This window comes from Medicago sativa, chromosome 2, assembly GCF_051527215.1.
Source record: "Medicago sativa cultivar Bolivia chromosome 2, Bolivia_mono, whole genome shotgun sequence".
Classification (NCBI taxonomy): Eukaryota; Viridiplantae; Streptophyta; class Magnoliopsida; order Fabales; family Fabaceae; genus Medicago; species Medicago sativa.
This window is the reverse complement of record NC_140750.1, coordinates 74,845,327-74,859,677: the sequence shown is the minus strand read 5'-3', so window position 1 is coordinate 74,859,677 and position 14,351 is coordinate 74,845,327. Positions and strand designations below refer to the sequence as shown.

Here is a 14,351-nt window from a genome sequence, read left to right as displayed (position 1 = left end):
CCTTAATACAATAATAAGAGAAGACAAACATCTAAATCTGTTTTCTTGGAGGATTTTAGTTTACCTTGTGGATATTTCTTGTGTTTTTGTTACATTTTTGTTGGATGTCCTTTTTTTGTTTAGGTGTGATAAAGAGTTCCGTTCCGTTCCTACACAATCACATGTTCAGCAAAGGTTGGGAGATCATGATAGAAGTTTTTTTTTTTTTGAAATATGATAGAAGGTTAAATAGTACTCCTTCCGGTTACATTTATACGCAAAAAATGACTTTTTAGGTACATAGAATAATTAATGTATTTAGTCACATTTATGGGTTAGATACATTAATTCTTAAATGTACCTAAAAAAATGTTTTTTGCTTATAAATGTGACCGGAGGGAGTATTACGATGTTGATTTTGTTTCGCCAGTAGTTTTACTATTGGGGGATCCTTTTATTTTATTTTGACTTAGCTTGAATACTTATTGTAATCTTTTGGAAGTACTTATAAAAGAGTTTTTATCTTCGACAAAACTTATAAAAGAGTTTTATGAGTAAATTTAGAATTGTTCGGTAATTATTATTATTTTAACTTAAGATATATATTTTGACAGAATCATAATTTTTTTATTTAATAGTAAGATACATAAGAATATCAAATGTCTCCTACTTTAATTTGAAAACTATACTCAATACCTTTTGAAAAACTATTTATATCTAAGTATTATATATAATGTTCCTTAAAAAAAATTATTATATATAATGTTGGAACACTAGTTGAATTTGAGTGGAAGTTGGAAGAATAAACACATGTCCCTTAAGAATGAATAGTGTTGGTATGAATTGAAAATTTTTCCCACATTAGTGTGTGTATATATACCGCGCCATCGCCGACGTCCGTCCGATGGGTTGGACTTGCGTCAATTTTTTTTTTTTTATCACCTGAAAATGTTAAATTAATTTTTTATTGATTTATCAGTATCCGAAAGTGCTTTCTTAATGAATAAATTTTGTTACAATTTTATCCAACAATAAGTTCCAGATATATCCACTCGAGTGAGAACCGATCCGCAGATTGCTTAAAGCTTAAGTTTGCTTAATCTACAAGTTAGCATAATCCTTAAGTCGCTCCGGATTTGTTACGAACTTTCCCTATAAAAGGAGAGCTCGCCTCACTTATTCATACAATTGATGTTTCCTGTGCTTTTCTTCTCTTCTCCCTCTTTCGACTTGAGTTGACGAGTCCTTCTTCCTTTCTTCTACTCCTTCCGCCCCTTTGGTTTTGAGTGGTCTTCGTACCATATCGAGTGGTTTAATACCATATTGAGGGTGTTATTTCTTGAACATTACTTACAGTTTAGTATGTAATCGAATAGGTGAACTGAACTATTTCATCCTGGAGGCGACGCGGTTGTTAGTCTACCTTGCACAAACTCGGGTAGTGTCGTGAAACGTCTTAAAGAGAGCGACCTGGTCGTGGCTCAACCGGTAATCTCTTCGGTGGTGATTTCTTACTTTTTAAAGGTATTTTTTTTCTTCTAAATATGAAAACAATAATTTTAAGACGTTTCTAAAACCACCATGACTACCGAAGAAATTACCGTGTCTGGAACAGCTGTTGACTACAGTAATCTGTTCCATGGAACCGAAACGACTTAGTGTAGTCAACACCTGTTCCAGACACGGTAATTTCTTCGGTAGTCATGGTGGTTTTAGAAACGTCTTAAAATTGTTGTTTTCAGATTTAGAAAAAATACCTTTAAAAGGGAGAAATCACCACTGTAGAAATTACCGGGTTGAGTCACAACCAAGTCACTCTCTTTAAGAAGTTTCGCGACGTTATCTGAGTTTGTGCAAGATAGACTAACGCTTGTGTCGTCTCCAGGATAAAACGTATTGCACCGTAAGTAATCGTTTGAGAAATAGTTCGAGAAATAACACCCTCAATATGGTATTAAACCACTCTATATAGGGCAGAAGGAGTATAAGAAAAGAAGAAGGATTCGTAAACACAAGTCGAAAGAGGGCGAAAAGAAGAAAAGTACAAGAACCATCAACTGTATTTTTCGGTGTACGGAACAAGTGAGGTGAACTCTCATTTTATAAGGAAAGTTTGTAACAAATATGGAGCGACTTAAGGATTAAGCTAACTAACGGATTAAACAAACTTAATTTTTAAGCAATCAGCGGATCGGTTCTCATTTGTGTGGATATATCCGAAATTTTCTGTTGGATCAGATTGTAACGAAACTCATTTGTTAAAAAAGCGCTTTCAAATAATGATTAAATTAATAATAAATTATTTCTTCTTATCCTATTAGCCTCAACCTCAAACGAAGCTTTAAAGTGGTAACTAATGGTAGATAAGATAACTAATGCTACCTCTCAAAAAAAAAAAAAAAAGATAACTAATGCTAGAAAATTATATAATAGTGCTTTTATATTCATCTTGTAATTCACCGAATTTAATCAAGATACCCGTACAAATTTAATTAAGATACCCGATTTTTGTAAAAAAAAAAAAGATGTTTTATTTTTGAGCAATGATATTTGTACATTTATTTGATGACAACTTTAGTGAGAATATTGTTTTTCTCTCTTCTTATTGATCAAAACCAACGGAGAGAGAAAAATGAAGAGAGAAGATAAGAACATAGTGTGAGTAAGTTGTCACAAAATGGTTGTACAAATACCATTTCTCCTTTATTTTTTTAGTACAACTGTTTTTTCTTTAAAAAAAAAATAGTACAACTGTTTTTCACATCTACAACATTCTATTTTCTTTTATGGCTAAAATATGGTATTGGTCCCTGCAAAATAGGTCAGTTTTGGTTTTAGTCCCTGCAAATTTTTTTTATAGTTTTTGGTCGCTGCAAAAATAGGCCAGTTTTGGTTTTAGTCTCTGCAATTTTTTTTTATAGTTTTTGGTCCCTGCAAAAAATTTTGTTTTTGGAAATAGTCCCTGACCCCATTTATGTGATGATTTGTCACTTTTATAAATAAAAAAATAATTATTGTATCTGTTTTATTATTATTTTTTAATTAAAAAATAATTATTGTTATATAAATTATAAAAAATAATATTCTTTTTATTAAGTAAACACATATGCCACATATGCACAAAAGTGACAAATCATCACATAATTGGGGTCAGGGACTATTTTCAAAAACAAAATTTTTTGCAGGGACCAAAAACTATAAAAAAAAATTTGCAGGGACTAAAACCAAAACTGACCTATTTTTGCAGGGACCAAAAACTATAAAATTTTTTTGCAGGGACTAAAATCAAAACAGACCCATTTTGCAGAGACCAATACAATATTTTAGCCCTTTTATTCTAGTAACTGAAATAAATATCAGCAAAAAAGAAAAGGTCCTCTCTCTCTCTATAAATTGAATGTGATAGAGTGTTCTTTTTTTGTGTCACATGACATTCTCTCTCTAGTTCCGTGATCAAAGGCGTTAGTTAGTTACACAATTGGTCTTTCATAGTTTGTATGTTTTGTTACTTTATCTTTGTTGTACTTTCCCGTGCAGTACAATCCTATTAACTTGGAACCAACTAGATTTTCCACCTAGGTTGTCACGAGATTTTCGTCTCTACAGTTTTTTTTTTTTTTTTAATTATCTTTTTTCTTATATAACTGAACTTTCTACTAGCTAGTTATTAGTAACACAAATTTTATTCATCAACGTGAGTGGTTCAATTCAGAGAGAAAATATGGCTACTCGTAACATTGAAAAGATGGCTTCAATTGATGCTCAGTTGAGACTATTGGCACCAAAAAAAGTTTCTGATGATGATAAACTTGTGGAGTATGATGCTTTGTTGTTGGATAGGTTTCTTGACATTCTTCAAGATTTGCATGGAGAAGATATCAGACAAACTGTATTTTCTTCAATTCCATTCTTACACTTTTTGTTATGTTTAATATTAACATATTTCTGAAACCCCACTTCAATTTTTATTAAAAAAAAAAAATTTCTTTTTGGTCTTGGATATAGAATTAGTTTATATTAAAATTTTCAAAATTAGACTTGAGTATGTGTTCTATCTGTGTCTTTTCTTATATTGAGCCTTTGTGTGCTAAAGGTTTTATTTTCTGTGAAATGCAAAATATTGTTTTTAAGTAAATAAAACTGTATTTTCAATTCCTTATGCTTATGAAAAAATATTACTTTTTTAGTATAATATTAACATTTTTCTGGAATCCCACTTAAATTTTTATTGAAAAGAAACTGCTTTTGGTCTTGGATGAAAAAATAGTTGATGTTTGATAATATAATTTTCAAAATTGGCCTTGAAAATAGTTGATATTTGATGTATGTACTTGTGGCTAAGAGTTTTGGGAATTTGATGGTTGATAGGTTCAAGATTGTTATGAGCTATCAGCAGAGTATGAAGGGGAGCATAGGCCAGAGAAATTGGAGGAACTTGGGAATATGCTAACTGGTCTTGATGCTGGAGATTCTATTGTTATAGCTAAATCATTTTCCCACATGCTTAATTTGGCAAATTTGGCTGAAGAAGTTCAAATTGCATATAGAAGAAGGATTAAGTTACTGAAGAAAGGTGATTTTGCTGATGAAAATTCTGCCATAACTGAGTCAGATATTGAAGAGACATTCAAGAAGCTTGTGACTGAACTCAAGAAGACTCCTCTGGAAGTATTTGATGCTTTGAAGAGTCAAACTGTTGATTTGGTCCTAACTGCTCATCCTACTCAGTCGATTCGTCGATCTTTGCTGCAAAAGCATGGAAGGTTTGTCCATTATATTCTGTCATAACTTAGTTGTGTTATGGTGGTCCATTGTTGTAGCATTTATTGTCTAGAGGCATGTTTGGATCGACTTATTTGAGGTTATCTACTAGCATAAACATTTGTGAGCCTATTTGGGAGAAGTTATAGAAACAACTTATGACATGTCTATAGCTTATGAAAACAGTTATAACAGTAGTTTATAATAAGCAGTTATATGATGAATGCTTATAAGTGCTTAATTAAGAATAAGATGTTTATCCAAACAGGACCTAGATGCTTAATCAATAAATGTCCTGTAATTACAGGTCATTATAATTTATACAGTACAATTTATGGAATCGTTGTCTTCATGTGCAGGATAAGGAATAACTTAACACAGTTGTATGCTAAAGACATAACACCAGATGATAAGCAAGAACTTGATGAGGCTTTACAAAGAGAGGTACATGCTTGATTCCTTGCTTAATATATGATTGATTTCATAGTTGATAGCCTTATGTTGTATGCTTAGGCTTAATTAATCCGAGTATAGTGTTGTAGTTAGAATTATATATGAATTCTTTTAGAGAAAATCTACAGCTCTAACACCGTTTGCACATACACAGATTCAAGCTGCATTTCGCACTGATGAAATTCGAAGGACTGCTCCTACACCACAAGATGAAATGAGAGCAGGAATGAGCTACTTTCACGAGACAATTTGGAAAGGGGTACCAAAGTTTTTGCGTCGGGTTGACACAGCTCTGAAGAACATTGGAGTAAATGAACGTGTCCCATATAATGCTCCTGTTATCCAATTCTCTTCTTGGATGGGAGGAGATCGTGATGGTATATATTTTGTTTTTCTTAGAAATTAACAAATGAGCACACGTATTATCTTCAATAAAAACCGTAATATTTTCGCAAGTATTCATGTGGTATGAATTTCAAAAATATTCCTTACAATATGTCTAATGTGCATTACAGGCAATCCTAGGGTGACCCCTGAAGTTACAAGGGATGTGTGTCTACTAGCTCGAATGATGGCTGCTAATTTGTACTTCTCTCAGATAGAGGATCTCATGTTCGAGGTAATTGAATGTGCTGGTCTCTACCGTGATTATAAATTTTCATCAAGCATTAAGTACATACTCTTTAATTCTTAAATATTTGCTTTGTCTGCTTTGGTAGTTGTCTATGTGGCGCTGCAATGACGAGCTTCGTGTTAGGGCTGAAGAGCTCCATGAATCCTCAAAGAGAGATGCAAAACATTATATCGGTATGCATTATTCTCTTCCAAATTGCACAATTTTTTCATCATTATTGGAATGGAATTTACGATACTGTACTATCTGTACCCGTGGACTTTTTTAGAGTTCAATTAATAATTCATATTGGTCTAGAATATTGCTGTAACAAATTTTAAAATGTTGCAGAATTTTGGAAACAAATTCCTCCAAACGAACCTTATCGTGTCATTCTTGGAGGTGTGAGGGACAAACTGTATAATACTCGTGAACGTGCTCGCCAGTTATTAGCTAATGAGAACTCTGACATTCCTGAAGAGACAACCTTCACAAATGTTGAGCAGGTATTATCCTCACAACAGTCCAATACAAGCAATGGTATCATTGCACATGAATCGTTACACTCTCTAACTTCGATTTTTTTATCCTTGTAGTTTTTGGAGCCTCTTGAACTGTGTTACAGGTCACTCTGTGCATGTGGTGACCGATCAATAGCAGATGGAAGCTTACTCGATTTCTTGCGGCAAGTTTCTACATTTGGACTTTCACTCGTAAGGCTCGACATCCGTCAAGAGTCAGAGAGGCACACAGACGTTATGGACGCAATTACAAAACACCTGGAGATTGGATCTTACCGAGAATGGTCAGAGGAACGCAGGCAGGAATGGCTTTTATCTGAGCTTAGTGGAAAGCGTCCTCTCTTCGGCCATGATCTCCCTAAGACAGAAGAAATTTCCGATGTTTTGGAAACTTTCCATGTCATTTCAGAACTTCCCTCAGACAGCTTTGGTGCCTATATCATCTCAATGGCAACATCCCCGTCTGATGTGCTTGCTGTTGAGCTTTTACAACGTGAATGCCACGTCAAACAGCCGTTGAGAGTTGTCCCACTGTTTGAAAAGCTTGCTGATCTTGAGTCTGCTCCTGCTGCTGTAGCGCGACTTTTCTCTATAGATTGGTACAGAAACCGAATCAATGGAAAGCAAGAAGTTATGATAGGATACTCAGATTCAGGAAAAGATGCAGGTCGTCTATCTGCTGCTTGGGCACTATACAAGGCTCAAGAGGAACTCATTAACGTAGCAAAGGAGTTTGGCGTTAAGCTGACAATGTTCCACGGCCGAGGTGGGACGGTTGGAAGAGGTGGTGGTCCTACTCATCTTGCTATATTATCACAGCCACCGGATACTATTCACGGCTCACTTCGGGTAACAGTTCAAGGTGAAGTTATTGAACAATCGTTTGGAGAGGAGCACCTATGCTTTAGAACACTTCAGCGTTTCACTGCTGCTACACTCGAGCACGGAATGCATCCTCCTGTGTCTCCAAAACCGGAATGGCGTGCCCTTTTGGATGAGATGGCTGTCATTGCAACAAAGGAATATCGCTCAATTGTTTTCCAAGAACCTCGTTTTGTTGAATACTTCCGATGTGTAAGTATCAATGAAAATACTTGAGTCATGACATTGCAATTTATTTGTCTTTTGTTTTTGCTCTTGTTTATGAATGTTATGAAATGCAGGCAACACCAGAGTTAGAATATGGACGAATGAACATTGGCAGTCGTCCATCAAAACGAAAGCCAAGTGGAGGAATTGAATCGCTCCGAGCTATTCCTTGGATTTTCGCTTGGACACAAACAAGGTTTCATTTACCAGTTTGGCTTGGTTTTGGAGAAGCATTCAAGCATGCAATTGAGAAAGATCCGAAGAATCTTCAAATGCTTCAGGATATGTACAATCAATGGCCTTTCTTTAGGGTTACCATTGACTTGGTTGAGATGGTTTTCGCCAAGGGAGACCCCGGGATCGCTTCCTTATACGACAAGCTCTTAGTTACACAAGAGCTGTGTCCATTTGGTGAGCGTCTGAGATCTAAATATGAAGAAACCAAGAGCTTTCTCCTCAAGGTAAATTCTATTTGCTTTGAAACCTGCCATTTGGGATGTAGAGGTTAAATATATTTTTGTTCCTGCAATTTTTGTAATCATTTAAAAAAAAAAAATACAAAATTTGTATACTTGTCACAAATGTTTTAAAAGTTAGGCCGGAGATCAAACTAGTGAGACCTCCCAATCATGGTTCAATAGGTTGAACCGGATCGAATGTTTTAAAAATGAATTGGTTGAACCAACTTCAGTTCAACCTAGTTCGATCAGGTTCAATCTGGTTCTAAGATGTTGATAACTGACCACGGTTGAACAAACTAGTGGACTGGTCAGTTCCCGATACAACTGTTTGACCCAGCTGAAGCCGATGTGGTCTGCTTCTAAAAAACTGAATGTAATCCTTGATATTATATTTATGAAGGACTAAAATTTTGTGAGGACACAAATAAAAAAGTATATTTTAACCAAATTTCAGTTAACCTATTGCTAGAAATGGAGTGGCCAAGATTTCAGAATTCTGAAATAGAAATGAAGTTAGTTCTAATGAGCTCTTTTTATCCCTAGGTTGCTGGTCACAAGGATATTCTTGAAGGAGACCCTTACTTAAAGCAACGGCTACGCCTTAGAGACTCATATATCACAACCCTTAATGTCTTACAAGCCTACACATTGAAGCAAATTCGTGATCCAGATTACCATGTGAAGATGAGGCCACATTTGTCAAAGGAGTATATGGAATCAAGCAAGCCAGCAGCAGAACTTGTTAAACTTAATCCAAAAAGTGAGTATGCTCCTGGTCTTGAGGATACCCTTATTTTGACAATGAAGGGTATAGCTGCTGGCATGCAAAACACTGGTTGATTAAGCTCCATCATATATGTATTTGTATAATTTGGCTACATAGACAATGTAACGTATTATGCCTGCCTGAGATTTGGATTGGCAATTTGGCATCAAATAACTATTACTATATATTATATAATAAAGAATTTGGTTTTGGACAAGTGTTTCTATAAGTAATATGTATTTATCCGATAAATGTATAATCAAACTGTTTATTTGTGAAGGCATTCTTTATTTTTTTAAATTTTCACTTTGTTATTTAATCAGTATATAAAAAATTATGCTTCTATTATGTAATGTAGCATATAAGAATGACACATGTGTGTGTATATATATATATATATATATATATATATATATATATATATATATAGGGTTTTGCTAGAAGACACCTTTTATGAAGGTGTCTTTTAGCAAGTTATTATATATATGGGTTTTGCTAGAAGCCACCCATGAAGGTGTCTTTTAGCAGGTTACACCTCAAGGTGTGATTTTCACTTTTTAGTTATAACTTTGCTAAAAGACACCTTCATAAAAATTAGTTGGTGTCTTTTAGCAAATGCTCATAGAATAACTTGCTAAAAGACACCTTCATAAAATGTGTCTTCTAGCAAAACCCCATATATATTATAGGCTCATAAAAAAATTATAATATTATAGGTGGAGTTATTGAGACTTGAGAGTCATGTATAATTATAATAGATTAATCAATGTAAAATTATTCTTTGACATTTCATTTAAAAATGTAATTATATCAAATATTTTTTATTAACATTTTTCTATTAAATTGTCATTAATTAATATACGGACAAAAAATTAATTATATTGAAAAAGATATACTGATGTCTTTTTAATTAATTGGTATTAATCACTAAAATTTTAATTCAACTTTCTTAATTTTGAAAATTTAAATATTCAATTTTTAAGGTGATGTTAATGTTTTTTTGGACTACCTTATAATTAATTAATACTACATACATCACTCTCAATTTAATATATTTTATTTTGTATTCATCAAAATTGATGTTGAAGTTTCTACGAAATCGTGGCGTGATTTTGGTTCAGAAATTTGGAGGAAGTTACTTGAAATATCATGGAGCAATTGGCAGACATCGTGACGCGATTTTGGATCAGGTTTAATACTGTATTGGTGTACGGAGCTTCAAATCGCGGTGCGAACCCGCCAAATGCAACACGATTTTGCCTAGGTCTGAACACTGTATAAGGCCTCATTCTTCAAGTTTTTGTGAGAGCTTGAAAGAGAGAGAATCTTGGTAAACCAAAGGAGGAAACTTTAGGGTTGAGGGTCTTTGGTGAGAGGTTTTTGGGTTGGAAAACACTTCACAAACACCTTGGGTAGTGAGATCTCATTAGAGAAATGATCAAAATGTTTTTTTTTTATTTATTATTGTTTTCTCTTAGGATTCATTGTAGGCTTGAGCGACTTAAAAAATGTGTAAAAATTAAGATATGTTCTTTGTGAGCTAATTTCTAGTACCACTAATCATGGTGGATCAAAAAGTTGCTCTCTCCCTAGATGCAGGATAAATTTGTCTGAACAGGGTAAACAAATATTGATGTGTTGTTTCCTCTTTTCTTTCTTATCTTTGTTGCTTTGATTATGTTTGTGGTGTTGCTTCACACTTAGATTTTGGTCTATTTGTTGTTGTTGATTGAAACTACTTTGCTCTTGATTACTCATTCCTTTTGCTCCACACTTTATTGGTGTGGTTTTATTTTTCAAATTCACAACAATAATATTATTTAGGGTTAATATGTCTTTACCCCCTGTAATATAGGCGAGTTCCGGTTTTCCCCCTGTAAAAAAGATTCTTTCGATTCCAACCATGTAATATAAAGATTCCGTCGAAAACCCCCCTGAGCACATTTGAGACCCCCCCAGCTGATGACGTGGCGTGACGTGGCGCGCTGAGTCACCCTTTTCTGCTGACGTGACGTGCTGACTGTATAATTAATTTTATTTTTTATTTTTTTATAGGGTACACGTGACATTTGTCATTTTTTTATGTCTTTACCCCCTGTAATTTAGGTGAGTTCTAGTTTTCCCCCCCATAAAAATTTTTAAAATAAAAAATAAAATCTGGAAAATTTAAAAAAATAATTATTTTTTAAAAAAAGGTTGGAAAATTATTAAAAATTGAAAATAATGCAAAAAATACAAAAAAATTTAAAAAATTAAAAATCTGGAAAAAAAAATTCGCATGACATGTGTGTATATACATACCACATCATTAAATCATTTTAATAATAAAAGTTAGAAACTGAAAATCTTTTAAAAATAATAAAAAATCAGATTATTTTTTAAGAAAAATAAAAGATTGATTTTTTTTAAATTTTAAAAATAACAAAAAATCAGATTATTTTTTTCAAAAAATAAAATAAAGGGTTAATAGGCTTTACCCCCCTGTAATATAGGTGACTTTTGATTTTGCCCCCTAGGAAATTTTTTTTTTAAATTCCGTCCTCGTAAAATGAAGATTCTTTGGTTTTGCCCCCTGACCCCAATGAGTCAGCAGAATCTCCTACGTGGCACGTGACGTCAGCAGATTCTGCTGACGTGGCGCGTTGACTGTATAATTATTTTTATTTTTTATTTTTTTATTGAGGTACACGTGGCATTTTTGTTTTTTTTTTAAATAAAAAAAAATTCTGGAAAATTGAAAAATTAATAAAAAAAATTTAAAAAAAATTAAAAAATTCTGGAAAAATTAATAAAAAAATTGAAAAAAATATTAAAAAATTGTGGAAAATCGAAAAATTAATTAAAAAAATCTGGAAAAATGAAAAATTAATCAAAAATTGAAAAAAATATTAAAAAATTATGGAAAATTGAAAAATTAATAAAAATGAAAAAAATTGAAAAAACGGAAAAAATTAAAAAAAATCTGGAAAAATTAATAAAAATAAAATAATCTAATAAAATGAAAAATAATGAAAAAATTCTGAAAAAAATAAAAAAGATTAAAAAATTCTGGAAAAAATAAAATTTCTAAATTTTCTAAAAAAATTAAAATTCTGGAAAAATGAAATTTTCAAAATTTTAAATTTTAATGAAATTTTGGAAAATAAAAATTCTGGAAATTCTCGAAAATAAAAATTCTGGAAAATAAATTTGAATGAAATTTTAAATTTTCGAAAATAAAAATGAAATTCTGGAAAAATGAGCTTAGGTTTTTTGTGTATTTTTCGAAATTTCGAAATTTTCATTAGTATTTTTTCCGGGAATTTTTGTGTATTTATAAACCGGGAACTTTTGTGTATTTATAAACCGAGAATAAGGGAAAAAATACACTGAAAAAACCTAAGCTCGAGATATATACTAATCAAAATTTCGAAAAATACGAATGAAAATTTCAAAAATTTCATTTTTTTAAAAATGATTAATCTTTTTAATTTTTTTTTAAAATTTCAAATTTTTTTTAAATATTTTCCAGAATTTTTTTATTTTCCATAATTTTTTCATTATTTTTCATTTTATTAGATTATTTTATTTTTTAATCATTTTTTATTTTTATTAAATTTTTTCAGATTTTTTTTATTTTTATTAATTTTTTTAATTTTTTCCGTTTTTTTCATTTTTATTAATTTTTCAATTTTCCAGAATTTTTTAATTTTTTTCATTAATTTTTCATTTTTCCAGATTTTTTTAAATATTTTTTTCAATTTTTTTATTAATTTTTAATTTTTCCAGAATTTTTTTATTAATTTTTCAATTTTCCAGAATTTTTTTATTTTTTTAAAAAAAAAACAAAAATGCCACGTGTACCCCAATAAAAAAATAAAAAATAAAAATAATTATACAGTCAGCGCGCCACGTCAGCAGAATCTGCCGACGTAGCGTGCCACGTAGGAGATTCTGCTGACTCATTGGGGTCAGGGGCCAAAACCAAAGAATCTTCATTTTACGAGGACGGAATCTAAAAAAAAAATTTCCTAGGGGGCAAAACCAAAATTCACCTATATTACAGGGGGGTAAAAGCCTATTAACCCTAAAATAAAAAAGCAGAAAAGACATTAAGATTTTTATCAAAATTTAAAAAATTGGAAAAAATTTCGGATTTTTTTTGAAATTTAGAAGATATTTAAAAATACTGAAATTTAGTTTTCAAAATAAAAAGTTTAGATTTTTTTGCGAAATAAAAAAACTGGAAGATATTTAAAATTTTAAAAATCTGGATATATATTTTTTAAAAATCCAATTACAATATGAAAATTAAATTTTAAAAATCATATAATCTGAAGAAAAAAAATTGATTTTAGTTTAATTAAAAATTTAGGAAAAAAATATAAGAAGCTTGAATTACATAGGAATATTTTTGTAAAAAGAATTATTAATGCGTGTAAAATTTTAAAAATTACACTCAGGTTCATCGAGCTCGAAAGAGCTTTATGCTTGCTGCTTGAGCAGGGAGTTGTTGACACTTGGGTTTGATATTGTGTTGGCAGTCAATCCATTCGCTAAAATTAAATCCTAAATGTTTTTGACAAATGTTCACTGTTCATATTTTTTTTTTGTATTCTGGTTTCGTCCCCGTACGTGCGTTCGCTGGGTTATGCTCATGATTAGTGAATTTTTGTTTGGATATTTTAGGACTGTTTTGCTTGGTCTGATTTATAACGAAGTATGCCCGTTTTGGGTTTTACTTGGGTTAGGTTTTATGTCCCCCCAGTCTCTGTATCTCTTTTTTTTTTTAATGTATTTTTCTTTTTGCTTAAAAAAAAATTTTAAAAAGCGTCTAATTTAAGAGACATTAAAATTTAAAAAGTGAGTACCTCAAGTTGCTCTTCCAATGTCTTTTGAGCTTCGCAAAAAAATCTAAACTTTTTTATTTTGAAAATTAAATTCCAGTATTTTTAAATATCTTCTAAATTTTAAAAAAAATCCGAACTTTTTTATAATTTTTAAAATTTCAAAAAAAATCTATTTTTTCATTTTTATTAATTTTTTAAATTTTTTTGGAATTTTTTCATTATTTTCAATTTTTATTAATTTTCCAGAATTTTTTTTAAAAAAATAATTATTTTTTTAAATTTTCCAGATTTTATTTTTTATTTTTTAAATTTTTACAGGGGGAAAAACTGAAGTCGCCTAAATTACAGGGGGTAAAGACATAAAAAAATGACAAATGCCACGTGTACCCTATAAAAAAAATAAAATTAATTATACAGTCAGCACGCCACGTCAGCAGAAAAGGGTGACTCAGCGCGCCACGTCACGCCACGTCATCAGCTGGGGGTCTCAAATGTGCTCAGGGGGGTTTTCGACGGAATCTTTATATTACAGGGTTGGAATCGAAAGAATCTTTTTTACAGGGGGAAAACCGGAACTCGCCTATATTACAGGGTGGTAAAGACATATTAACCCTATTATTTATCTTTCATTTACATTTTTAAAATTTGTGTGAATTGATTAAATATACATATTATTGTTTGACAAAGGGAGTAATAATGTTTTAAAAATGAATAACTCTTTTCTTTTTCGAAAGTGATTAGATTCTCGCAATGTGGCGAACAAAAGTTTAGATTCTAGTTTTAAGAAATAGACACATTTGCTGTTTAACACGCTTATAATAGGATCACATTAAGCTGGTAACCTATGAAATAAATAGCAATAAAATGTCTTTTGGTTCT

At 31.5% G+C, this 14,351-nt stretch overlaps 1 protein-coding gene across 1 annotated transcript; it reads left to right on the top strand.

The window, feature by feature from the left end:
- The first annotated feature begins 3,399 nt into the window (after positions 1 to 3,399).
- On the top strand, positions 3,400 to 8,922 carry LOC146950703 (phosphoenolpyruvate carboxylase 2). Its single transcript, XM_085746669.1, has 10 exons — positions 3,400 to 3,868; positions 4,348 to 4,742; positions 5,100 to 5,184; positions 5,348 to 5,570; positions 5,709 to 5,812; positions 5,913 to 6,000; positions 6,158 to 6,312; positions 6,403 to 7,401; positions 7,491 to 7,877; positions 8,421 to 8,922. The coding sequence occupies exons 1-10, from the start codon at positions 3,701 to 3,703 to the stop codon at positions 8,715 to 8,717; spliced, it is 2,901 nt and encodes a 966-aa protein (XP_085602795.1). The 5' UTR covers positions 3,400 to 3,700; the 3' UTR covers positions 8,718 to 8,922.
- The last annotated feature ends 5,429 nt before the right edge of the window (positions 8,923 to 14,351 follow it).

Bases quoted from the DNA above. Each gene is read 5' to 3' on its own strand.
- LOC146950703 (XM_085746669.1), top strand. From the start codon at position 3,701: ATGGCTACTCGTAACATTGAAAAGATGGCTTCAATTGATGCTCAGTTG. The intron at 5,813-5,912 runs GTAATTGAATGT...CTGCTTTGGTAG, and splicing joins TAGAGGATCTCATGTTCGAG to TTGTCTATGTGGCGCTGCAA. The intron at 6,001-6,157 runs GTATGCATTATT...AAAATGTTGCAG, and splicing joins AGATGCAAAACATTATATCG to AATTTTGGAAACAAATTCCT.